The following is a 25,429-nucleotide window of genomic DNA, read 5'->3' on the forward strand; positions in this document are numbered from 1 at the left end:
CAAGAGGAAATTAAAGGAAGCAGGGTGAAGGAGAGAACCAGGAATGCAGAAAACTACTGTACTACTTAAAAGCATCTGCCTATTTTAGTCTACTACAGAGGGATCTAAAAGACAACTTCAGAGACATAGCTTGGCTACCTGACAAGATTTGTCAAATTAACAAGCAAGGGTAGGGAAAGCATCCTGAATTCGCTACTATTTTTACCTGCATCCATGTTTTCACCTTCTTCATCAATGTATCTGAAAAATGTGAGTCAGTTGCTTTAGACATAATTCAGATAAAACCAACAGGTCCTACTGGATCTGGTCAGGGCTGTTCAGACAGCTTCCCTAGAGATCAGGGCCAGGGCCAGACTTAGGATGGGAATACACTCAACAGGTTTTGAGGAATACATTTGCAGGCACAGCAGGTGGAACTAACATTATTAAATCAGGTATCTTTAACTGAGACTTCCAGCTGGAGTGATTGTCCTCACTATTGCTAATTAACAATGTCAACATCATCAGATACTTCTCTGTCTTAATTCACAAAACTACTTAGAGTCTACTTTGCAGTTGGCAACCTCAGAGCAAAAATTGACAGATTGTGAAATATCTCTAATTTCTCCCTACAAAATAACTTTCCTTCACCACCCTCCCCGTTTGATACAGAGCAAAGCCAGGGAAATTGGTGTTCCAGGCCTTTAAATATCATTTAAGTCTACCTATCACTCACATGACAGAACTAATGCAAACACACTGATGAACAGTTAAGAATAGTGAAATTGAATCTACAGACTGTTGACTCTTCTCACATTTCTGTTTTGCTTTTGATAAAGAATATGACATATTATCTGTTTACCATATCATATTTATATTTAAAATGTCCTGGGGAAAAATCAGTTTTCATTAAAACTTCTTGACAACTTCAAGCTTTCTTTTTCTGTAACAAATTGTTACCTAAAAGTTTAAGTCACACATCGAATGTCATGAGGGTAACTGTAACAGCTTTTCTTAAACAGAATCAAATATGCAAAATGTTCATTCTTTTATTGCTTGGAGAGAAAAAAACATAGGTAGTGATTTCTCAGGTTGTCATGATAAGAGAAGACTGTCATCACAGATAGCCAGGCTCTCCAAATTCCAAATGCCATGAGAGGATTTTATGTAAACTCACAAAACAGGTTCCAAGTTATGAGGGAACTGAAGAGAATGCTATTAATTTGAGAAGCACCAATCTGAACAGGCACAAGCACACTTTAAATTCTATAGCAGGTGCACAAGCTGAGAAAGAAAGCTGAAACTATAATTTTCTGTTTCATAATTATTCTAATTGTAGAAAATTTCTACCTTTTATACCTTCCTTACAAATAGATGGAAGGTGACTTCCACTCCCTGACTTGACATTAGCTCATTGATTGCCTCACAGAAAGTGACATAATAAATACTTTCCTTCTGAAGAATGCTTATTACTTTTTTTTTTAAATAGGAGTATTTTAAACCACTCAAATTTTCCAGAACACTGAAAAGTTTAAAAAGCACAAATCCTTTTTTTTTTCTTCCTAAAATGCAATCTTCCTTAAGTACATGTAGAACACAAACTCTCCCATACATGCAGAGAGAAAGCATGTGCCTTGAAATAGAAAAAAAAATGCCAGTGATTTGTTCTCACTTTCCCCATTGCCCTTAGCAAGCCCAGAGATTCTGCCTGGCATTTTCAGTGCATTAAATTCCCACTGCATTAAATGATATCTCATACTTAGCTAAATTTATACATTTAATAATATCACTGTAGTTTGCCCCTTGATTAAAATGTCAGTATTTGATTTTTTTTCAGTCCTGACACCACAAGCCTGAGTGCCTCAGCTCCTTTAACTACCTTTAAAATTCCAACGTGAGTTAACTTTGTAAATGAGAAATTCTTTAAAAACAGCCATAATTCTGCTGGGAAATAGTTTTTTGATGAAGTAGTGCATAATTTTAAACATGCTTCCTTCACTTTCTAATAAGCATAACATTGGGCAAACTGCTACAAAATGAATTAATTTAAGGAGGGTATATGCTCTCACCATTAATTACTAAGAATCAAGAACTTAATATCAAAAAATATAAAACATACTAATTAAAAGCCAACATACTTTTAAAAGCCAACTCTGTAATCAGGATGAAAGTTTATGATTTCCTATAATTTTGCAAATTATCAGTTTCTCCCAGTGAAAAGCATCACGGCGGTTTATCATGGATCAGCATTAAAATATCAGTTTCCCTGTAACTCTATAGCAAAGGAAAAATACCCAGCCAGTTTCGAGGCTGTGCACAATCCTGTACCACCAAAATAAATATCTGAAATTCAGTAGTGCAAACTTCACCTTAAACTTCACCTCTGCCCCAGCTGCTTAGTCCTGCCCACTGTTCATTCACACAAACAACATGTGGAGGGGGAGAAAGGAGCCACAAGTTAAATATTCTATGGCTATATGGCACAAAAGTCATCCTAATATGAATCCATGTCAAAAAAACCCCAACACCCATACTCTTCTTTCACTTCTATAAATTTCAAAGAAAATTAGAAGTTTCTGTTTCAGAACTGAATCTGTCTAAGATGAACAGGCTTGCACTCTGACAAAAAAGTAGAATTTCTGTATGGATGTATTCGAGGCAGGCCAACTAGGGCAAAAGAATAAAAACAAAGAACTTATGAAGGAAAGCTGCTTTTACAATACTAATTTTCCCAAGCAGAGTGCTTCAGAAAATGGAATATTATGCTTAATATGGAAAAGGTATATCCTGTCTTATATCCTTAGTATTATCAAGATCTCTGACAGACATGCCTTAATGGTAACACTGAGTCTCCTATTTTAATATATAGTATTTCCTCTTAAGAACAGCTCTGAGGAGTGATGGTAATCTGCTCTCCTTGCTCCCCAAGAGAAGAACTGCCTGAACATCTTCCTCCACCCTCATTAGACAGGATCTTTCCAGACAGGTGTTCCTTCCCCTTCTATGCTAATACACCAAGCTGTTCACAGGATATTAAATGTGAACTGCAGCTCCTTCAGCTGATGCCAAATTATTTCCTGGCATCACAAAGAGTGTGGCTCTTGACTACTTACCTGTATGAGGATTCTTGCTCAGTAAAACAAAGAAAGAGATAAAAGCAGATACAGCAGATAGGCAATTGCCAGGATTTCCTGACTCGCAGAATTTTACTAAATTGAAGGAGAATCTTGCTGAATCTTTGCTTCTCTCATTTGTTCACAGAGCAAATAATTGATGCTGAAATAAATCTTGATGCCTTGCAAAAAGCACCATCATTGGAAAATGAACTCCCATGTTCATCTGGTACCTCAACCACTACCATGAAAACGTATTTTAGGCTGTATCTGCCACAAGTAGAAAGAATCTTCTGTTGAGACACTTTTTTTTCAATTGAGAAAAAAATCTCATGCAAACCTTTCAATACTTAAAGGGGGCATACAATAAAGATGGGGACAAACTTTTCAATAGGCCTGTTGCAATAAGTCAAGGTGGTTCTAAACTAAAGAAGACAGATTTTAATTACATATAAGAAAGAATTTTTTTTACAATGAGGGTGGTGAGGCACTGGCACACCTTGGCCAGAGCAGTGGTGGATGCCCCATCCCTGGAAAGATTCAAGGCCAGGTTGGATGGAGCTCTGAACAGCCTGGTGTGGTTGAAGATGCCCCTGCTCATTGCAGGGGGTTGGACTGAAGGAATTTTAAAGACTCCTTTCAACTCAAAGCATTCTGTGATTCATCTGTCACTCTGTTAAGACTTGTCCAAACCTGAGGGTGACTGAAGTACAGATAATATTATTACTAGAGGGAACCATTCTGTAAGCAGAATGTCAATAAGCATGTACAGCTAATGCTAGAGTGCAGTTGTATCACTATTTAGTACGTGTTTGACGGAAGAAAAGCCTATGACAAAGGATTCCTTTCAATATATATTGAGGAATCAATTTATTTTTTCATCGGCGGGTATGCCAAAATTGATGAACAAAATATATACACAAACTGAAGAAGTAACATTTTCTTTTTTTTTTTTTAATCAATTTGATGTACTCAATCGGGAATTGGAGAAGGATTGAAAAAAAATCTATGTTGTACATCCCAGCTTATTAATGCAAAATTGCAGCTGAACATTGTTTTCAACTTTCAAGAAGGCAAATTCTTACCTTTTTAACTGTCACACCATCCTTTGGAGTTTGCTTGGTTGACAGATTGTACCCAATCATCTGTTTAGCAAGCTGTTCAACAGTCTTAGGGCTACAAACAAGAGAAAAATGTTAGTTTACTGAAAAATACTAAAAGAAACAGTCCATAGCTATTGTAAACAGCCTAAATATTACACAAGGAGCAATTTATTTCTAGTTTTTTCAATCAGAAGTACTTACTCTTTAGTTAGATGAACTCCTCCTTTCAATCCACTATTGAAAATACCTTTCCCTCTCCCTCCAGCTAGAATCTGTGCCTTCAGAACAATTTCCTTTGCCTCTGTAAAAGAAAAACACATTGCAATTCTGTGGTTTGTCAGTTATTGAGCTTGTTAGTATGAGATCAAAAAGCATTTCCAGATTGGACTCTTAAACCAACAAGAAGTTGTTTATAACTAGTGAGCAATAAAACAAGAGTAAAGTCATCACTTCCATAAAGCAACCTTGTCAAAAAAGAATTGCTCAAGGAAGTTAAGGGACACACAGCTTACCAGATGGATAAATAAGGCATTGTGAAGATCAGAACCATGGTCTGCACAACAAACCACACAACCAGCCCAGCTCTGTGGCTCACACACTGCCACGGTTTTTAAACATAAATCAAATCATATTTTGTCTTGAATGCACAACAAGAGAATGCTCATCAAGGGAAATAAATTCCATTCCTTGCTCTGAACACGTGGAAGGAAATGCATGGATGTGTTTCTTAAAGAAGAAATCCTAATGTCCAAAGGGCAGGTGAGTGAAATTAAGGCAAGGGCAGGAGCTGTGAAATGAAAACATTTCACCTGCCTGTGAGGCATCACCTGGATCTTTGGCAATTTGAGTTTATCAGTCTCAGTAACACCAAAGGGCAGCAAGACAGTGACAAAAGCAATTGCACCATGTCCCACATTCTAAACAAAAGCAATCCTGACATCCTTGCAGAGAGAGGGAAAAGGGAAAGAAAACAACCAACCCAACCAAACCAAACAATCACCGATCATCTCTGCAGCTCTGGATCACAGCAAATTCCTGAACCATTAACCCCTCCCAGGTGCCTTTAAAATGTTTATTAACACCAACTATTGCTACTTTGCGCATTTATCATAATAGTGCTGGCTGCTTTGCAAAGTCTGAGATCCTAATATTAACATATCACTAAGTGTGCCTAGAAAAAGTTCATTGTTACCCTCTCTTGCAGTCTGGAAATCTCGGATTTCAGTATTGTTTAAATTAGGTCACACCTTGGACACTAATATTTTATCTAAGCATAAAGAAAACATGAGAATTTGATGTTAAATTGACAATTTTACAGTTTAATTGGCACAGAGGGCACAGATACTTTCAGTCAAACACACACACAGGCTTTCTAGGCTGTTAAAACATTTTACAGATTATTAAATGTAAGTGTCAAGATGCAGGAATTTTTGGTGCATGCACGCTCTGACACAGCATCATTTCAAAGTGCCTATATAATAAATACCAGCAACTAGAAAAAAAAGTTAAACCTTAGAATAGGATAAATATTATGAAACAAGCATTCTATTTAACACAGCAGTAGTAGTAGTAGTTACTATTACTATTTATATTATTATTAATAATTATGTTTAACACAGATAGTGTACTAAGAAATGCTTAATTTCTAAGGTTTTTGAGACTAAAATCTCTCCACATGTTTATCCATTCAGTAACATTTGACATATATCACTCTGAACTTTAAAAGAATTCTCCTTGAAAATATTTCATGCATTGCAATATATTCATGTTCTGGGCTCTCTATTACTCATGCCACTGCAGGGCAGATAACAAGGAAATTTAAATGCAACAAAAATTTTTATCTCAAATGTTTCCTAAGCACACAAATTAAGATGAATTAAAACTATAAATCACTTTTCAACCTGCACAAGCAAACTCTAAAAATCACAGTAGCTGCTGCAGCAAAGAATTTAATATGGTATTGTTAATAGATGCTGTAAGCATTTAATTAAATCAATTTTAGCTTCCAAACATCCTGACAATGTGAGCTTTGATTGTCAGTGATGGGTGGTATCAGTTCTGGGAGTGATCATCACCCTCATTCCCAACCACCACGTTCCATGAGCACCAATTATCTCCACTGGGCTCCAACAAATGAAGTTAGAGAAAGGAATTAATGTGTATATTTTGATAATCCACCAGAGGACTATCAAGGCAATGGAGTAACTTCAGAAAAACAACTATCAAACCCATAAACAAACAGACATGAAAGTGAGCACAGCCACGTGCAGATTAGACCTGAAGAACTAATCAGTGCAGCAGGTTCTTCATGCCCTGCAGGAAACCAACAGGAAGCAATTTAATTCCATCATTATTTGCCCAAACTCTTTAAAATGAAATAAACCACCTAGATCTCATTTTACAGTAACTAGGCTTGATCATGCAGTACTTACCATGTTGATTCACTACTTAATGTCACCATCTTATTTAGAGTTGATTTCTAGAAATGCTCACACAAAGTTTTGTTTGTTCCTGCCTGAATTCCCAAATTATGTTAAGAAAGACTATACCAAAACAAAAATGTGGGATTAGCTAGAATATCTGAAGTAATTCACCTTCACCTGCAGGTTTATGATAAAAAAAATAGAAGGGGTACCTAAAGTCAGTATTAAACTCATTCAAACCAGAAAGGTGTAACTAATTTCTATTAATACCCTTCCAAACTGTTCTAGTAACACAGGAAAAAAAATGTTTAAGCAGAATAATGCACATAAATACACATAAAGGACTTGAAGAAGACCTATCACAAACAACATGCCTTTACACCACCATAAAGTACAGTACAACCTTTTCAACAATATTAAGGCTTCAACCAACTTCTGTGTATGGCCATTGACTGACCAGCCTTGTGTAAACTAAACCACAAAAACTCCAAAGAAAACCAAATAACAAACCAGCCTGCTTCCTAAGTGTACATATGTGGATTTTTAGTCACAGATTTATTTTTTTTTTTATCATTAGAAACAATATAAAAACCCGACAGCTTTGAAGTGTCACTAATTTAGCAACAAATAGCTGCAAACTGCTCCATGCAGATTAATGACGCATTGCTGGCAACAGCATGTGTTCTTCACTAATTATAACCTGAATACATTAATATCTCAGACTCTCGAATTTGCCTTTTTTACATTAATCTGTGGAAAAGGAGAGAGGTGCAGGTGTGGTGTTAGAGATGGGTTTAAGGGCTGGACCTGGCAGGATTGGGTTAAATGGCTGGACTTGGTGATCTTAACATCATTTCCAAGCAAAGTGATTCCATGATTTCTGAAGAATCCAGCTGATCCCTAAGCCAAATGCCAATAAATAAGCAAGATCTTGATTCCTCAGAATACTCAGAATTCAACATTTCAGAGCTGGGTCTGGCTCTGTGTATCTAAAAAACTTTAACCACAGGGAAAAAAAGCCTTAAGTACTTATTTTTCTGTAATAAATTCAGATGTTTCAGCAGGGCAGAATAGAACACTGAGGGACAAAGAGCCTCTACATGGCATCCAACAAAACCTCTCCTTCCCTCAGCCAGCACTGTGAATACAAACAGCAGTGATACTCCTTGCAATTGGAATAAGCTCAGTGCTGTAATGAAAGCCTATTTAAAATCAATAAAATCAGTCCTGCTTTTGGGAGCTATGATTACTCTGGTCCACTGGTACTGCTTGCAGCAAAAATGAACAGCTTGTTCTCAGCCCACTGCTGTGTATATTTAACTACTGAATTCTTGATCATGAAACAATATACTGAGAAGCAGAGTTCTGCTGGTTATATGCTATGCTAATTTATTACCTGTGAACAACTTTCCATTATTATTGATACGACTGTGTGGCTGCAAATTAGGCATGTTAACAATTACATTAAAATGTGCTGTAGCTTATCAAAAATAAGCTGCTGTAAAGAACACAAGATGTATGGCTGCATGGGAACAGGTCTCACACTCTCCCCTGTTCATGAACAAAAGGCTTTCTACCAGAGTGAACTCAGGACTACTTTGACAAGACCTCCCACACTACAGAATTAGAGCTTGGGACAAAGGGAGGAGGTCTCACATGAATTCCTAATCAAATTTCTGTCTCACCATGAGATTTCAGTGGTCTGGCTTCTCTATGTGCAGGGGCTCTGTATAAATTAATTACTGTCTGCGCCTCCTTTAAAAATGCAGAACCCATTCCACCATTACATCAGTGTATTTTTACCCCAGTGAAAAGCAGCTGAGCACAGAAGGGGTCACTGCAAACCCCTGACTCCAATGGAAGCACTGCAGCAGCAGCAAAGTGTCCCTGGAGCGTGCCCTGACCTCTCTGGGAATGAGCTTAGCACACTTTGCAGGGCAGGTGAGAGCAGCCCAAGGTCACGGCAGCTGCACAATGCAGAGTCAGGAGAATCTTGAGTTCTGCAGCATTCTACTAACAAGCTACAACATGGCTAACTATCTTCCTATACAAGGTCTTTTAAGGCTAAACTATCCAATTAAGAAATGACACCTAAATTATTTGCACTTTTAACCCAGTAACTAATCCCTTTAAGCCCGCAATGCAGACTTTTCTGTCCAAATACAAAATACTACCCCAACCCATGAAAAAGGTGAAGAAGAACAAACAGCCACCAGCCTAAAACCTCCCACATATATTGCTATATTCTAAAACCTTAAATTCTAAGTTTTCCACCCTGTGATATTACACACTTCTAATCAAACCATAATCCCAGTGCTATCAATCAAGTTTGGAAGCCTTCTCCATGGTCAGATATAGCATTTTCTTGTGGGTCTGTGCACTTCAGCAGAGAAATTTTAAAATTCTCAGCATCCAGGATGCCAACATGGACGTGCAAATCCAGGTTTTACAGAAGGCATGTCTCCTCACTGACCAAAATCTGAGTGTATCAGCACACAGGAGCAGCTGGGATGCCAGGATGCACAGGAGGAGCCCAGCCCACTGCAGCCAGGCAGAGTCACTGGTTTCAAGAACATTGCTGGTCACCTTTCTCTAGGTAAAATAATTCAGTTGTGCCTGATGAGCAGAACTTGTGGAGTGCTTCCTCCTCCCCAGGAATCTGCAACCAGCTCCAAACTCTCCAGCTCTACAAAGAGGCAGAGGGCAACCTAAAGATGTATTTATTTACCTGGCAAAACTGCTCTGAGGGACACAAATCACTGCTCTGTTTGGACATGTGCAACTTCAAGCTTTGCTTTCACCATCCAGACTTTAATCCACATATCTTTCATGGTTGTCTGGAATATTACTCCATGAAGGACTGGCTGGGAATCTCACTGGATGACCGATTCCACCTCCCAAGTATTTCTGCTTAACATTGTTTTCCTAAAAACAGAACTAAATTCAGTGCTTCCTTTCCCAAAGCAACTGGTTTTTCCCCACTCTGCTTTAAAGTTTTGCTTTCATAACATGAGATTTGAGGAAAACAAGGCAGACATTACAGACATTTTCTGACAGCAATTATTCTTTATTTTGGATAACACAAGAACTATAAAGATACCAACAAACCCCAGAACACCTACATGCCATTCCTACTTTTTTCCTCACCAATGTTGATGCAAACCCACAAATGCTCAGATGCCCTGTAAGGGTTCTAAATAACCTCTCCCAAATTGCATCTCTGCAGCTCAGAGCCTTTCTTCCAAAACCAAGGGTTCCCCTTACAAACTTTAAAAGGGTCCATTTGGATTGGTTTTGTGTTTTACTATTCACATCTAGCTGATCCAGCAGTAGGGAAATCTACTTTTTGGGGTCTCATCTATCCTGTTTTATTACTGTTGTTTCTTTCTTGTTTTAATGGTAACCCTACCACCTGAGTTTCCAACTTCCCTTTGGGCAGGACTGGCTATAATTAATTTTCTAAATTTCAGCCACTCTCTTACACTGCTCAGGTGATTATTACCTTTTAGTGACATCCAGGCCAGAGACATTCTGTAGATTACTCCAGCAAGGAAAAAAGGCAGAATAACAGTAATGAGAAAGAAAATAGCAAACATAATACAATAATAGAAAAATTGTAGGAAAGTTTAGTTTCCACATTGAACACTGGATATTAAAGTTGATATAACAACTTTTCACATTTGCGTCCCTTTACACCAACTTGGTCTGAAATCTGAGGCAGCTTTTCCCAAGTATTGCTGTCATTCCCACTGCTGCCCATCTTCTGAGAGCTGCAGGGCTGCAGCATCCAAGGCAACTCCCAGGCTCTGCCAAGTGAGCAGATTGAGATGAAAAAGAAGCTGTCCACAAGGTACCTCCCACATTTACAAAACTGTTGTTGTGCTTAAAGGCCTTTTGAATTAAGATAAACAATTATTTCCCCCCCCCCCTTTAATTTTAATTTAAACTCTCTTCCCCTGTTATTTTCATCCTTCTGCTCCATAACACCAAAAAGAATTATGTTCTTACAAGACTACTTTCTACAACCTTTGGTTTGCAAACTAGTTTAGAATTAAAGTTAAATAAATCATCCTTTTTATAATTCCATACTTTTGAATATATTGTATATTTATTGCTAGATTATAAGCCTCATTAAAATCTATAATGATAAATTAGTCAGTCTCTTGATTCTGTCACTACTATTATTAATTGCTCTCATAGCCATTACTACACACTTCACCAGTGATAAAAATTTTAAGGCTAGATAAAATCAGCTAAGCTAAAGCTCACTCTCAATATTGCAGTCTTAAACCTTCTCAGAGTAAAAGTAATCAAGTATTCACACATCCTACATGGAAGTTAAACCTGATAAATTACTTATACAGCAAATGGAGCCTCACTAGATCCAGCAGCATGGAATAATGCATGGAAAAATATGCACATTAAGGCAGGGATCCAAAATAAACAGTTCTCATATTGAAACTGTTCCTTGTATGTGCTCGATTCAAACTCCATGGGATATCTTACTTCTGATATTTTTCAGCCTTTAACAGCTTCTTTTTTCAACCTAACTTCTCATTATTTTTTACATAAATTTCCCGTGCAATAGACAAAGGGCTTAGAAAAATGGCTATTTTCACATTTGCTTACAAACTTGAGAGCAGACGTGGTTTGAAACTCAATCAGGAAAGGAATAAGTTTGTTCTTTTGGGGAAGAGCACTGAAGTTCACTGACAAGAGAGAAAAAGCTCCTTCTGCCAGCTCTAAAGCAACATCCATTCTATGGGCAAAACACAGAAAGGTAATTTCTGTAACCTGCAGTCACCCTGGCATCCTGCAGCATATAAATAGTAAATACTGAACAAAAATAGAAAAATCCATGCAAAGGGATCCGGGGTTCTTTCATCATTATACCCAACAGGTCCATTCTTGCTACTTTTAGACTTCAAAATATCCTTTATATGATGCCCAAGCCAATATTATTTTTCTCCTCTTCATATTATTTCATTTTAAGAGGCTGCAAAAGCAAACAAAGAAAACTTTTCTTTCTGTATTAGTCACAATCCCTGTGATCTGACAATACCACCATGGAAGCTTCTCAGGATACTCTGTTAAGCACTGAGAAACCAGAGGATGAAAAATCACCTGCTTTAGTAGACCTGCTTTCTTTGTAAATACATGAATAAATCACAGGACTTGATTTCTAAAATTGTCATTCAAAAATTTGTCAGTTTTAACAGATTCTTATCAAGACATTTCTCTCTATCCTTCCCATTTCCCTAAATTACAAAAAAAATACAAAAAAAAATACAAAAAAAAAAAATTACCTTTTAAAGCTTACAAGGATTTGAAGTTTTCCTTGACAAAATAACATGCAAACCTTTCCCTCCCCACCACCCCCAGTAAAATATATTTTAAAGTTAGCAGACTCAAGCAGATCAACTGTGCCCTAAATTCTTGACTGAATACCATAACACAATTTGTTTTAATACAGTTCAGGGAACAGGCTCTATGCAATCTGTAGTGTTGAAGTCAAGCAGCCATTAGGAACAAGCACTGTTCTCACCCCTTGCTGCAACAATACACACACCTGCTTTCCTGGAACATGTTCAAAATTTCATTCTTTCTGATTATATGTAAGGCAAAAAAAGACACAAAGCCTTCTCTGACTGATTCTAATTCTTTTATCCATTATTGAACTGCAGAGATGATTTTGAAAAAATTTACGTAGTATAGAATACATAAAAACCAAGGCACATATATTAGCTTTTTTTCACAATTCACTTTCAGTCATAAAGGAGTTATTGTAGTTAGAGATTGTCTCAAAAACTGAGCATGAAATAAAAAACCTAAGCAAGACACCAGGGAGTTCACATGGTAAAAAAGCAAGTTAATATGAATTGTTAATAGGAATTGTAGACTCACAAATGGTTTGGCTTGGAAAGGACCTTAAAGCCCATCTTGTTCCACCCGTGCCATGGCAGGGACACCTTCCAGCATCCCAGGGTGCTCCAAGCTCCATCCAACCTGGGCTTGGACACTGCCAGGGATGGGGCAGCCACTTGTTCCAGTGCATCACCTCACTGATGGTAAGGGATTCTTTCCTGATACAAAATCTAAACTTTCTCTCTTTCATATCTGAAAATATGCAGAGAGTAAAGACAACTGCAATGTTACCACCACTACCTAATAAGTGTTAACAAATCCATACTGTGACAGGTGAACCCTACTCAAGTAGAGACTTGACACAGTCTTTCCACACAGCCCTGCTATGCCCAGCAGGATCCTTAAAAATAAGCATTAAAATGGAAGGCAAAGTTTTAAGAAATATAGAGGACATCACACAATGGAGGCTGGGCAACCAACAGCCTCCAGAAGTGTGAGGAGCAGACCACAGGCTCAAAGGGAGAAATCTCAGTGGGCATCAACTTTAGACCCAGTTTCTGCAAGGATGCCAATACTAGGCCAGGACTAAATTCCTTCAAAGGATTTCATCATCTTTTGCTGCCTTGTAAAAGCTGGGACAAAGTGACCTGACAGGTGCTCATGTGCATGCACTGCTCCACTTCAAGGCACCTCACTTTACTCACCACCACAGTGGTCATTTCTCCTCTTTAACAATTTACAGATGCCTTCATAACAGGTAGTTATCTGCTTAATTCTAAGCACACGCTGATGCCAGCTTGGCATTTGGGTGCCTGCATAAATATTTCCCTCAGTGAAGCTTTGACACTTTTCATGAAGAACTTCTTAATGAAGCTCCAAACCTAAATCTCTTCTACAGTTTGCATTTTTACCCAAAGCAATGAAAATACTGAACAGCTCTCAGCTGAAAATTTACATTTTTAGCAAAATTAACATTTCTCTCCCAGAGACAGTTCTTGTTATACAATTCTACTCTAGCTCTTAGCCTTGTGTCCCTCAGCTTTTGTTTCATTGTGTAGGGCTGCGTTAGATACCATACATTTTGCTGTTTAGACCATAAATAAATCAATCCACATCCAAAACCAGAAACATGCAAAAGGATAGCAAATCTGGCAGTACTTTGATCTGAGCCAAGCCCAGTAGGATTGAAATGTTCTCCAGTAGCCTGACTCATTATCCAACTCATTCAGTGGAATTAAGTACAAAGTTTTGAATATATTGCTGAAATAATTTATTGAGCCTCTGAAGAGAATCATGCTAGACTGGTCATTATCTGGGAAACATCTGGATGGGAAAATGATCACATTGAAGAATTTATGTCTGCCTCAGTAGTGCTAAAGACAGAAAGTTGAAAAATATTACTTTGGAGCTGTTCTTCTACATATGCCCTTAACTCCTTGCCCTCATTTATAAGCAAGACACTGATTTGCCACCCCCTGCCAAAACTAACCCAAAATACCTGACTTTCCCCTCCTCACAACCAATGTCCACCACCAGCACCTTCCCAGCCTTCTTCACTACTTACAGACAGAAATCACATACTTAAAAGAGGCAATTTTTAAGACCCCAGTATTGACCACTGAGATGTAGCCTCATTTACTGAAGTGTTTTCTATTTGAAGAAGAAAATGAGACCCCACAATGAAAATAAACACTATCTCAATTTAAAGAGAGACTTTTTTTCCAGCACAGCTTCTAACAGACACCTGATACCAGGTGTAAAAGCCAGAGATGCTGGGCAGAGGGATTGCACAAATGTGACATTCAGGTTCTTCTTCAGATAAAAGTGGGATTAAAATGATGAACAGGTATGGCTCTGGCCATCTGGAGTAGCAATGAATTTTACCCAGAGTGAAAAGAAAATCCAGGAAGAAGGAACAGAGTCAGTTCTAATGTTTCCTTCTTGTCAAGTGCAGGTTAACTAAGTGGAGACTCTGGGCAAAAGCTCATTCATTTCCAGAGCTCCAGATCTAGAAAACAGAATTATCCAAGTATGAACCAGATCAAGAAAACTCACCACATAAATGTTTAAAGAATGCAGGAGACAATGAAATAAAAAATTAATTGAGAGGTATCTATTTAAAACATAGAAACTCTGCAACCAGAACAGCCACCATATTTACTCCTGAAGATATTTTGCTGCACAGTTTGCTTAAAAACCTTCTAGGGATTCCTGTTGTTAGATTTCATGGTATCTAGCTTTTAATTGGATTGAAAAAATCCTACTACATTAAGCAGTATTAAAAGAAATATTTTAGTCCTCTGGTAATTTGTAAATATTAATTGCTGTAGAGAGATGAAGTTCCAGTTATGGTAAGCACCTGTGTTTATAACTTAATGTCATTTAAGACCAGTAATCACTGAGCCCAGGTAATAAGGGATGCATTATCATCCTCCTCCTGTTTTTGTTTACTCATCACATATGTGAAATGGAAGCAATTGCCAAAATAATCTAATGCTGGGAAAAGGTTAAGAGTAGACCTATTAAAAGAATCTTTAAAATCTAATTCAATATTTCAGACTTAATTACTCCAAAAAAGGCCATCTCACTGATCAATGATACACTGGTAAATTTAGATTCAATGCTGAAAACTGTTTAGAACATAGTTTCAAATCTGTATTGCCTGAACAAAGTTCTTTTTACAGCTTTATGAAATTACCCAACCTATACAATTCCTTCTCACACATACAGCCAAGACATTCAACATAAACCCATCCAGAACACATCCCTAACAGTGCATCCCTGACAATATTAATCAGCCCTCAAGAAAAAGAAAATTTATTTTGGTTATTTTTTCTAGATTTCTTTTTTGTTCTGTGATTTTTTTTTTTTTTTTTTTAGTATCACATCATCTGCAGACACTTTTCAAAAATGCTGAAGAAAAGCAATTCAGGGAATGTACCAGATAAGAAGGAGAAAAAAAGCTATGTGCTTTTCATAGCTTGGTAATTTTTATAGATGTTCATCTTGTGATATATTTTTTCCTATACCATTGTATTAAGAGCCTTCAATTTTGGATGTTTGGTGCAAGCAAGATAATGCAAACTTTACAGTTTAAACTCTCAAAACTTGCTGCCTATTAGGACAGGTTAAGAGAGAAAAGAAATTAGGTTTAATGTGTTCCCATTATTTATTGAATGTTAAGCCATAAAAAAATGTGCAGAACTTTGAACAACTTAGTTGGGTGGACCAGACAAGTTTCTACTTGAAAGATGAAAATAAAAACTGAGACGAGATTTTTATCCTGAGGTAAGCCTTTAATTCATAAACAACCTAGAAGAAAATATTAATTATTTTGAACACATAGTAAAGCAACTGTGAAAATACATGTTATATCCTTGATTTTCACCAGTAGCTTGTTAGCTGAGCCATCCATGACCATGCCCAGTACCAACATATGCAGATCCTTGGCTCAGCCTCTCTCTGCCACTTCATTTTCTCAGTGGTTTTATAAGGATTTGCTTTTTATTATATGCAGCTACAACATGATCTGTATGAGGACACTGGACAAGCTGTTAGCTCCATTAACTTAATAATAGATTTCTGAGTGTGATTTCCTATTAATTTCATTTTCCTCATTCCATGAGAAGCCAAAATTACAGACAGCCATATGGTACTTCATAAACAACAATTAAAAGTTATTTTCTAATTTTTAGGCACTAAAAAAAGCCCATAAAATTACATATGGTTGGAATGATATAAAGGAAATTATGTTTTGGAATGTCTGCATATGTCCAGAATGCTCCAAACACTTCCTCAGCCTTTTTCCCATTCACACACTTCTGGTCCATGCCAGCCACTGGATGTTACAATTATTCACAGTGCATGCCTCAAAGATGACAATTAAGATTTTTCTTCTAGAAGTGGAACTCCACAACAACAGCTTGTATGAACTGTGTAGCACAACTTGTGCTGTGATTCTGATACTCTTCACCTTTACTCACTCCATGAATTTGCCAACAGGATGGCTCCTGCCCAGCCAGAAGTACCTGGAAGAGCTCTGCCAGTCAGAGAAATGAAATCCATGGGTTGGAGACTGGACTGGGGGGAGCCTGTCAGCTCATTACAGGCTCCCAGTAATGTAAATTATCTTGCCATTTACAGGGAGTAAGAATTCCCAGTACCTAACACAGAAGCTAAAAACCAGCCTACTTCAAATCATCACAAGCTGCTCCTCTAAATGACTCCAGAACAGCCACCTCCTTCTTCCCTGCCCTTTGTTATATCTTGTGTATGTGCTGATTGGAGAACAATTTGGTTTGAGAGTCCCACCTGAGTACCTGAAGTTACATAAACTCTTAAAGTGTCTTACAGTAAAATGGAAATAAAAAACTACCTGCATCATGGGAATGGTCTTTTTACTAAAACATCTGTAATGGGAGAAATTTCCTTCAAAGCACCTGGGATAACTCTGGGATAAATGCTTTTACTGCTGTCCACTACTGGAAGTCAGCCTAATGAGCAGAGTTTTTGACACACACACACACACACACATATATATATATATATATAGTATATTTGTTCATACATATGAACAATTTATTTTAATTCACACACATATTAGTTAGTGCAATCTACTTCAGAGGCGAGTCAATTCAGACAATCCTCTGCTTCCATTTTCTTTCCTTGGTATTTCACACTGGCATTCCCTTTAGATTTTCTAGAACCTGCAGCACAGCCTACACAACTCAAGCCAAGCTAGAACATGACACACAGTGGCAGAAAAGTTTTGGTGGTACCCTGGTGCACAGCAGGTCTCCACAGATGCTCCCTCAGCAGAAGGGAGCATCCAACTCTTTGCCAGGATCCAGCACCTCAAAGATAATCACATTCATTTGTGTATTTTGCCTTCCAGAATTACTTAGAAAAGTTCTGAACTAAAATACCACTTTTTTTTTTTTTTGCCAGAGAAGACAGATACAGTCTGAAAGAAGTAAACAATTTCCTAAGTAACCATGGTTAAGTGCACATTGTCCTCCATTAACAGGGAATAGATGTAAGTATTTCCTGAAGATGTCTTTTTAAGTGGCCTGTAACTAATTATCTGATTATGTTTCATATTTCGAGCTGTAGCTATCCAATAAAACCATGGGCAAGTGTCCATCATACAAGGTAATTTTAAGATTTGAATTTATGAACCAATTCACCCTGGGATATACAGGATATACATCTTTGCACCATTTCTCCAAGAGTTATGCTGTAATTAGTTATCTGGCTGGGGACAGAGGGAAGAGTATTCAATGATGCTGCCTTACAGGGCAAAGCCAGGATCAGAAACATTCTTTTTGGTTGCTAGTGCAGTCCCAAGTGAAAAAGAGTAAGAAAATACCAGTGGCTGAGTTTTAACAATTCCACAGCAAAAATAAGAAATGGTTCTTCCTTAAAAAACTCAAATGTTAATTAATAGAAGGTTAAAGTGACATTATAAACCTTATTGATGTTTTAACTTTTAACAAATACTGAAGACCAGCATTTTGCCTTCACAGAACAGTGCTAGTGAAGTTGTCCATCTTGGTGTAGAGTCATTTATCCCAGAGAGACAAGGGTATTGCAGTAATTATCAACCAGACTCATAGTTTTCTTATTTTTCCCCCTAAGACAGATCAGCACATGTCCTAAACAGACCTACATGAATCTAAACCATTCCTTATTTCCTTCTTGTGCACTTCTTTAAAACAACCAATTTTTGTTTCTTTGTGTGTACAAATTCCTTTGTTTTACAAGGAAAGGCTTTTTCAAATTCATCACAAAAGTAGCTGTTGCGATATTAATAGATTTTTCTTCAAAGTAAATCAGATTTAAAGCCTCTGGACTAGAGTTTTAAAGCCAAGTATTCTGGATATATGAGAAATGAAATCTGATAATGCACGTAATAATTTTCTTTTGCTTTATTACCACTGATCTGAAACTGAACATCTACAATCACATCTTCTCTTTCAATTAACTAACACTGAAGTGATTTTCTGACATACCTCAGTTGGTTTCTGCAGAACCAAGTCTGAATTTGTTAAAGGAATTTTGAAGCAGCAGCAACTAAGAGTAGGTCCTACTCACCTGCAGCCTGTAGAAAGGTTGAAATAGGAACAATTTCCTGTATTTTCAGCACAGGAAACATTAGGAGGCATTTAAGCAAAACCCCAGCACATTACAGAACAATGGCCTGAATAAAATGAAATTCTCCACCCTCCAGGGCAGCCTGTGAGGAACTCCCAGGGCCAAGCCAGAAGACAAAACAAGGCAGAAAGGTCCCCCAGCACTGTCACTGTGCCTGTAACCCAAAAAACAGGGGGACAGGGACCTGGCAGCACGAGAGGAACATCAGGAATGTTGGTGTGAAATCCAGGAATTTCCCCCAGGACTGGGCTGTCCCACAGCTGTGTCCAGGGCAGCTCTGGAGGGAAGCTCCAGCCAGCAGTGCAGGAGAGACATTGATGGAGAGAACAAGACATCCAAGGAAGGTTCTGACCTTGGCCACCCCGCTCAGAGCCCCATGTGCTCCATGCAATAAGTTTTTCAAAAAGCTCTCAGCTGCCCCAGACCAGTGAAAGAAGAAGCAGGACAACAAATAAAAGTGAAAATGAAGAGTGCATTACTTTCAGCAGAGAGCTACAGCCAGCCTCTGCTCTCCTGTCTAAGAAGTGAAGTGATAAAGCACCACAATGACACTTCATGGCACTGCAGACTGAGCAGGTGGAGCTGCCAGTTTGCTGTTGACATCTCCCAGGAACTCTCTTGTTACACAATTAATTATTGAATAGACAAAGAAAGAAAAATTTTGCAAATGAGCACAGTTACAAAATCAGGCACATTTCATTACTATCATAATAATTTTCCTGCATGGCTTCTTACCAGTCACCTAATTCAGAGCAGTTTGTCCTCACTAATTAAAATTTAACTCCACAATAAATAAGCTGCAAGCAGTTTGAAGTGCCTCAAAAACTACACACATCAAAAACACAGACCTATTTTTATTGATTATGAAATATTGACATCAGCCTTACAAAGCTATTAGACAGACACACAGATTTAAGGCCTTAAATCAATGGATTTGCTTTCAGAACTTTCTTTGGGCACACCTGATGAGAATGGGGAGGTCTTGGAGCTAATCAGTGCTCGAGGAAAAAAAATCATAGGCCTAAAGTTTATAAATCACTGGTCATTTGTGCCAATCATCTGGAGGCACTGTCTAAAGGTTCTGCTTTTCAAGTGCAGAGTGCTTTTCCTTGCAAACACTCCCAAAAGTCCCAGAGCTGCCAGCTACAGTTGCTGCTTTTGAAACTTGGGACTATCTGTATTTGAAATAAGCATTCTGTACGTAGTTATCTGCATCCCTACCATGCCAAGACATGCCAAACACCGAGTCCCAAATGTAAATGCATTCTGCCTGCATGGGTAAAGACCCAACACACTGATGCACAAGACACAGACAAAAATATTTTCCTGCAAAGGGTGTGCCTTGAGTCATATGCACCTGTTTATTTTGTACTTATAATATCTGTTGAATTAACATTTAATATGGTTAAAAAATTGTCGCCCGCACAATAATTCTCTCAAAGAAGTGAAAATACATTAAAATCAAATACTTTTTATAACTATTTCAACTTTTTAAATTTATGCAAAAGATAATTAATACACTTCATAAAAGCTATTCAAGCTGTTTTTCAGTTTGTGTGTTTTAAAGAGTTTTCACACTCCTCCTTTCTGTTTTTCCTGCTGACACTTTAATCTCCTCTTGTAAATATGAGTTTATAACAATAAATCATGTTTTATTTATTAAATATATAAACAGGAATCAATACAAAGCAGGAAAACCAATCTCCATAAAGTTTCCCTCTCCACTGACTGAAATTAGTTTTCATATGAAGATTTAAATATGCATCCAGTTGGCATTTAAGCAAGACTGAAGATATTTTCTCTCTTGCATTACATAACATGCTAAAAAAAAAAAAAGAAAAAAGTACTGGCTTTGGCCAGTTCTAGTGAAGTTAAATCAATGACAATTCTTTAAAACCTAAGTATTCTGCAATGAGGAACCTGACACATCTGAGAACTGTTGCCTAAATTAGCACCAAAGAACTCCACAAATTGTAATGTAAAGCAGGGTTTTTTTACTTTTATATTCAGGTCACTTTTAGTCACAGCTCTGTTGGTTTGGAGATACAAAAAAAACCCACCCTTGATTCTTCTGTAAATATATTCTGCTTGGAAAAATGCCTGTATGAAGCACACCAGGGAACAGGAGTGCAAGCAGCCCACATCACCTTGCCCTTTGTTTGGATTGTCAGTTTTTCCTTTTGATCTTTCTTTGCAGTTGAGGAACCAAAAATTGATTTTCCCAGCTGAACTAAGGTAGAAAAAGGACAATGTTTTATTTAAGATCCTTCATGCCTGCACATAAGCCTATTTCTTTCTTTATATACAAAAGAAACTGTCTTTTTGTTCTTGTAGAAAAATATTTCCAAGTGGGGAACGGTCTCAGTGCACTGACTTTGGATTCATAACAAAAAAGGGGGGGAAGGTGTTTAAAAAACCAAATACTGGCCTCCTGCAGAGAAGCCCACACATCTCAGGAACCTTCCAGGGGTACAGAAGATGAGCTGCAGGGAAGCAGGTCACGCTTGTTAGGTGTCTGCAGAAACCTAGGCCGCGAGCAATGTTCACTTGTAACATTTCTTTATTTCTAAAACCTTGTTTACAGGCAAAGAGAAAGCACAATTTACATATTTAGACACATAGAAAGCCAAGAATACATTGTAAATATACCCATGAGTTCAACAGTGTAGTTGCTATTTTTTTTTTAATTCCAGATTTACTTGTTACAGAACAGGAATAAATGCTTATATGCAGGGGAAAAACATCTATAATAATGCAGTTTAAATTGTTACACAACTATTTTCTAATTGCTACCTCTTTTACTGGTGTTATGCTCATCCTTCCACTGCACTTCTGGGTCCAAAGGTGGACATTTTCATTCTGGTCCAGGGCTGTTCTTCCTTGGAGTTCTTTGTTGGGAGGAATACTTGTTCTGATGGCTCTTTCTTCTTCACTCTTTTTAAATGGGCTCTTGCTTTCCACTGGTCCATGCTCCCCAGAGTTTATTGTATACAGTGAGTAGTAGGGACATCAGATACCAGAGACACATTTTAACCCACTGTTAGCCCAAAATTATGGAATTTACTAATTAATTTGTTGGATTGTTGTCACAATTTGTATGAATAATGTATTGATACTGGCAGAAAGCACCATTCCCTAACACCAGGTATTACTGGTACTCCTGGATCACAAAATTCCCGAGTTATTTGCACAAATTCTTATTAAGTCCTTGAAGAAATCTGAGCTTACAAACTGCTGACCTGCTCTTGAGCCTCACAGGAAAGCTGAGGACACACAAATGCGTGTCACTGAGTAGCACAAGAACCTCCTGTCAGTTCCAGGTTTCCCAGTGCTTCCCTTGACTACTCCAGTCTTTTTAATCTCGTTTTTCCTGTGCACTTGCACACAGCTTTGCCCAAGTGTTTCATTAGAATCAATTCAGCACCTGACTTGTCACACAGGGCAGTTCAGAGCAGTTTTCTGGATAGCACAGTAAATTCTGTGTAATTATGACCCAATGGACTGCAGTGAGGCCAACCACTGCTAAGCTGAAACCCCAGGAATGCAATTTGTAATTCTCCTTAAGACGTATGATCAGCTTTTAGAGCTTGGAAAGAGCAGGGAGGGTACATAAGACAACCAAATTCTAGTATCCAACAGGGCACTCTGCAGTTAGTTGTTGCCCTGCTTAATTAGAAGCCTCCCTGCCTTTCTTTCCCAGTCCTTCGAGGGAATACAAACATTCTATCCCCCCAGTTCTGACAGCCTGGCATTTGTCTCTCAAGCTCCAATCACCACCTCAGCAGCAAAGATATAACTACATACATTAAACTGCAAGTTTTACAGGTTTCATAACATTAAATTAGCCTAGAAAAATGAATATAAAAGCAAGAGAGAGCTTTTGGTTTGGCAATCAGCATTTGCAGGAAAGGATGTATCTCAAAGTGATGTGGAACCACCAGAGCTGTTTCATTTAGGCTTCCTGCAAGTGGAGCTCTGTGGGGATTTTGAAGGCAGATATTATGCTTGGAAATTGAACTCTACATATTTTAATGAAATTGCACAGTCTAAACACCACAATGAGTGAGCAGTCATATCAAACAGTGGAATCTGGAGCCTTCCCAATTACTCACATATAAACGGAACTTTTCTGGGTTAAAATGGAGAATTGGAATAAACACCGCCTTTGTTTGCAAAGGAAGAGAATGTGCAGCTGATTTCAGTGCCTTGAACCTGTGTTGAACCTATCAAGGGACTGACACAACAGGTGAGTGAGTACATCTCAAATGGCCACACTTTGCATGCACTGTGCTGTTCAGCACCTCCTCAGCTTCAGACAAGAAGGACCACAGATCTCATTTGTGCCAAACTTGTCAGCACATCTGTCCACCACATCTGTACACCAGTTCTACAACCCTGAGTGTGGGGGTTCAGCCAGTCTGCCATTGAAATGACAAGTATGTGACCTAGGCACCATCCCAATGGCCCCTCCTATGAATCCTCAAAAACAGATGCTCCGTGTCATCCGTGAAGCACTGATTAATATTTCATTAACTCAAGGTCAGCAAGCTGCTCTGCCACGTCAGAAAGCCCACTTCTCAGCTTCTGCAGAGTCATGGAATCGTGTCTGCCTGGCTTACAAATCAGATGAGGTAACAGCTGAAAATAAACCTCCTCCTCTCTGTGCTGCTGAAAACAGCTCCAGATTTCATTGAAATGTCAGATATACAACAGGCCAATCTTTCTTTAAAGGCAGCACTTTTGCATGATGTTTCGTTCATGCTTCTGCCATTTCTTACATTCCAACCTTCTCACTTCACAATCAGGTTCAGAACTGGTGTCTAAGGCAGTAAAAATCACATTTGTATAAATTATGGTCACAGTTTACTCTCAGAAAGCCTCCTGCAGTACAACGTACTTAATAGTATGCAAAAGAAGAAGGCTCCAAATAGCTGAAACAACTCATAGAGACAAAAGAACATATAATTAACGTTGCCCTGCCTGCTGTTAACTGCACTAATTGCATCCTTTCTGCACAACTGAAAATCCTGACATTGAGACTTCTTCAGTGATATGCAACTCATGTTTAATCACCCCTGAACCTTGGCCCTTAAAAGTCTCTCTCTAGTATTTAATTTGACTGGTTTATTTTGTTTCTTCAGCAGCAGAGAGACTTCTGAAGGAATGCTTACTCCAGTCTGTGGAAGTCCAGACCTCTCACTATTTACAGGACACTAAACATCAGAAACTGAGTGTAAAAACCAGCGATAAATCAGAACCCATAAATCAAAATTGTGAAAAGAATCATGAAGCTGCATAAGCTCAACAACACAGGAGTCTCGTCTTGTAAACCAACAACATAAAATATGAAAATACATTAATTTTTTTCATCTTAAAATTGTAAAATAACTTTTCCATACAAACATCTTTAAGCACCTAACTTGGCTTCTTATGGATCAAAAAAACAACTGAATAAATACTATTTATATATGCATATATATGTATATTCCTTCAAATAGGAATGTCACTCAGAACATAAAATAAGCAAGTTATTAATAGTATACATGAATCATCATATTTAAATGGCAGATTACTTTATGGCATGAGACATAAGCATGTATTTAATGGGGGGGGAAGATTTCATAAGAATAGTTTTTCCTAAGATAGTCATATTTGCAGTACTCAGCTTCAAGTCTCTCATTCCACTTTTCTTCCAAAATATCCAAGCAAAAGGCCAGATTTGGAAAGGCCAGTAGGAAAATCAAGCACACTGAACATCTAATGAGCTAAACCCAAAACCTGGGTACAAGATTTATCTGTGGGAACAAGAACAAGAGGGGTTTTGGTTGTGCAGGCATGGCGTCAGGACTGTTATAAATAATCTTCAGTGGGGACAAAGCACAACACACCAAGATCAGGAAAGCCACTGCTAAACTGTACAGGTGAATAACTGGAGGAATTGAGGGGTCAAAGACTTGGCAGGAGGAGAGGGAAGTGCAGAGCAGCAGTGGTGAATCTTCCCAGTGACTTTATATTGTTAACTGTTCATACAGCAAACTCTTCTTGGTTGCCTTTGTCTTCTCTTTCTCTAAAACCCCCAGGGCTGCTCTTAAGTATTTAGAACAATAAATAAATTTAAGATTTATAGCCTGAAGTTTAGCCATATTCATCTTACTCAGGTGTGCAGTCCAACTAAGCCCAGGGGAGGTGCAAGAAAAATGTTCCCCTTCGTAATGATGCACTAAACAAAAGCTGACTTTAACTGTAGGACCAGGGAAAGTATGCCACACAGAGGTAAAATTGTCAACTTCAGATTTTTCTTAATAAAACAAGAAATACTTAATATAAGAGCATGGCTAACTTCTGGAACTGCCCTGAACATGATTCTGACTAAATGGTTTTTTGTGGTGACATTCTCAAGTGTTAGAGCATCATTTAAAATATACTGTGATGCAGAGAGTAAGATAATATCTCCCAGCTGAATCCAGCAGGGTTACAAAGACATATTTTGTATTCATAAATGTGTTGAAATATTTTACTTTTCTTGAACTGCAAATATTTGAAGAAATGTAGATAAACTTATTTTAAATTCACAGCACTTTCTCAAATATGAAGTAGCAGATTAACAAAATGTCAGAACATCCTTAGCTTCAAAAACTGCTCTACCATTTTAGGTAGAGATTATCTACCAAAAAAATAATAATCACAGCCTCTTATGATCTTACTTCTCAACTGCTGATACATTCAACTTGTAAATTACTCCCACCTTTGAAGATAAAACAAGCTCTTGCAAGTCATCCTAACCTTTGCAAAA

The 25,429-nt window shown here is 37.9% G+C and overlaps 1 protein-coding gene across 2 annotated transcripts in view; it reads right to left on the reverse strand.

Moving 5' to 3' along the window:
• SUCLG2 (succinate-CoA ligase GDP-forming subunit beta) overlaps positions 1–25,429 on the reverse strand; it is a 112,743-nt gene that overhangs the window by 58,069 nt on the left and 29,245 nt on the right. For both annotated transcript variants that reach the window (XM_021550959.2, XM_077786163.1), the window contains exons 3-4: positions 4,397–4,496; positions 4,178–4,268 (exon numbers count right to left, since the gene is read on the reverse strand). In XM_021550959.2, coding sequence (XP_021406634.2) covers positions 4,178–4,268; positions 4,397–4,496 — 191 coding nt within the window. The remainder of the gene's footprint in view (positions 1–4,177; positions 4,269–4,396; positions 4,497–25,429) is intronic.

This window comes from Lonchura striata, chromosome 12 (assembly GCF_046129695.1).
Source record: "Lonchura striata isolate bLonStr1 chromosome 12, bLonStr1.mat, whole genome shotgun sequence".
NCBI lineage: Eukaryota > Metazoa > Chordata > Aves > Passeriformes > Estrildidae > Lonchura > Lonchura striata.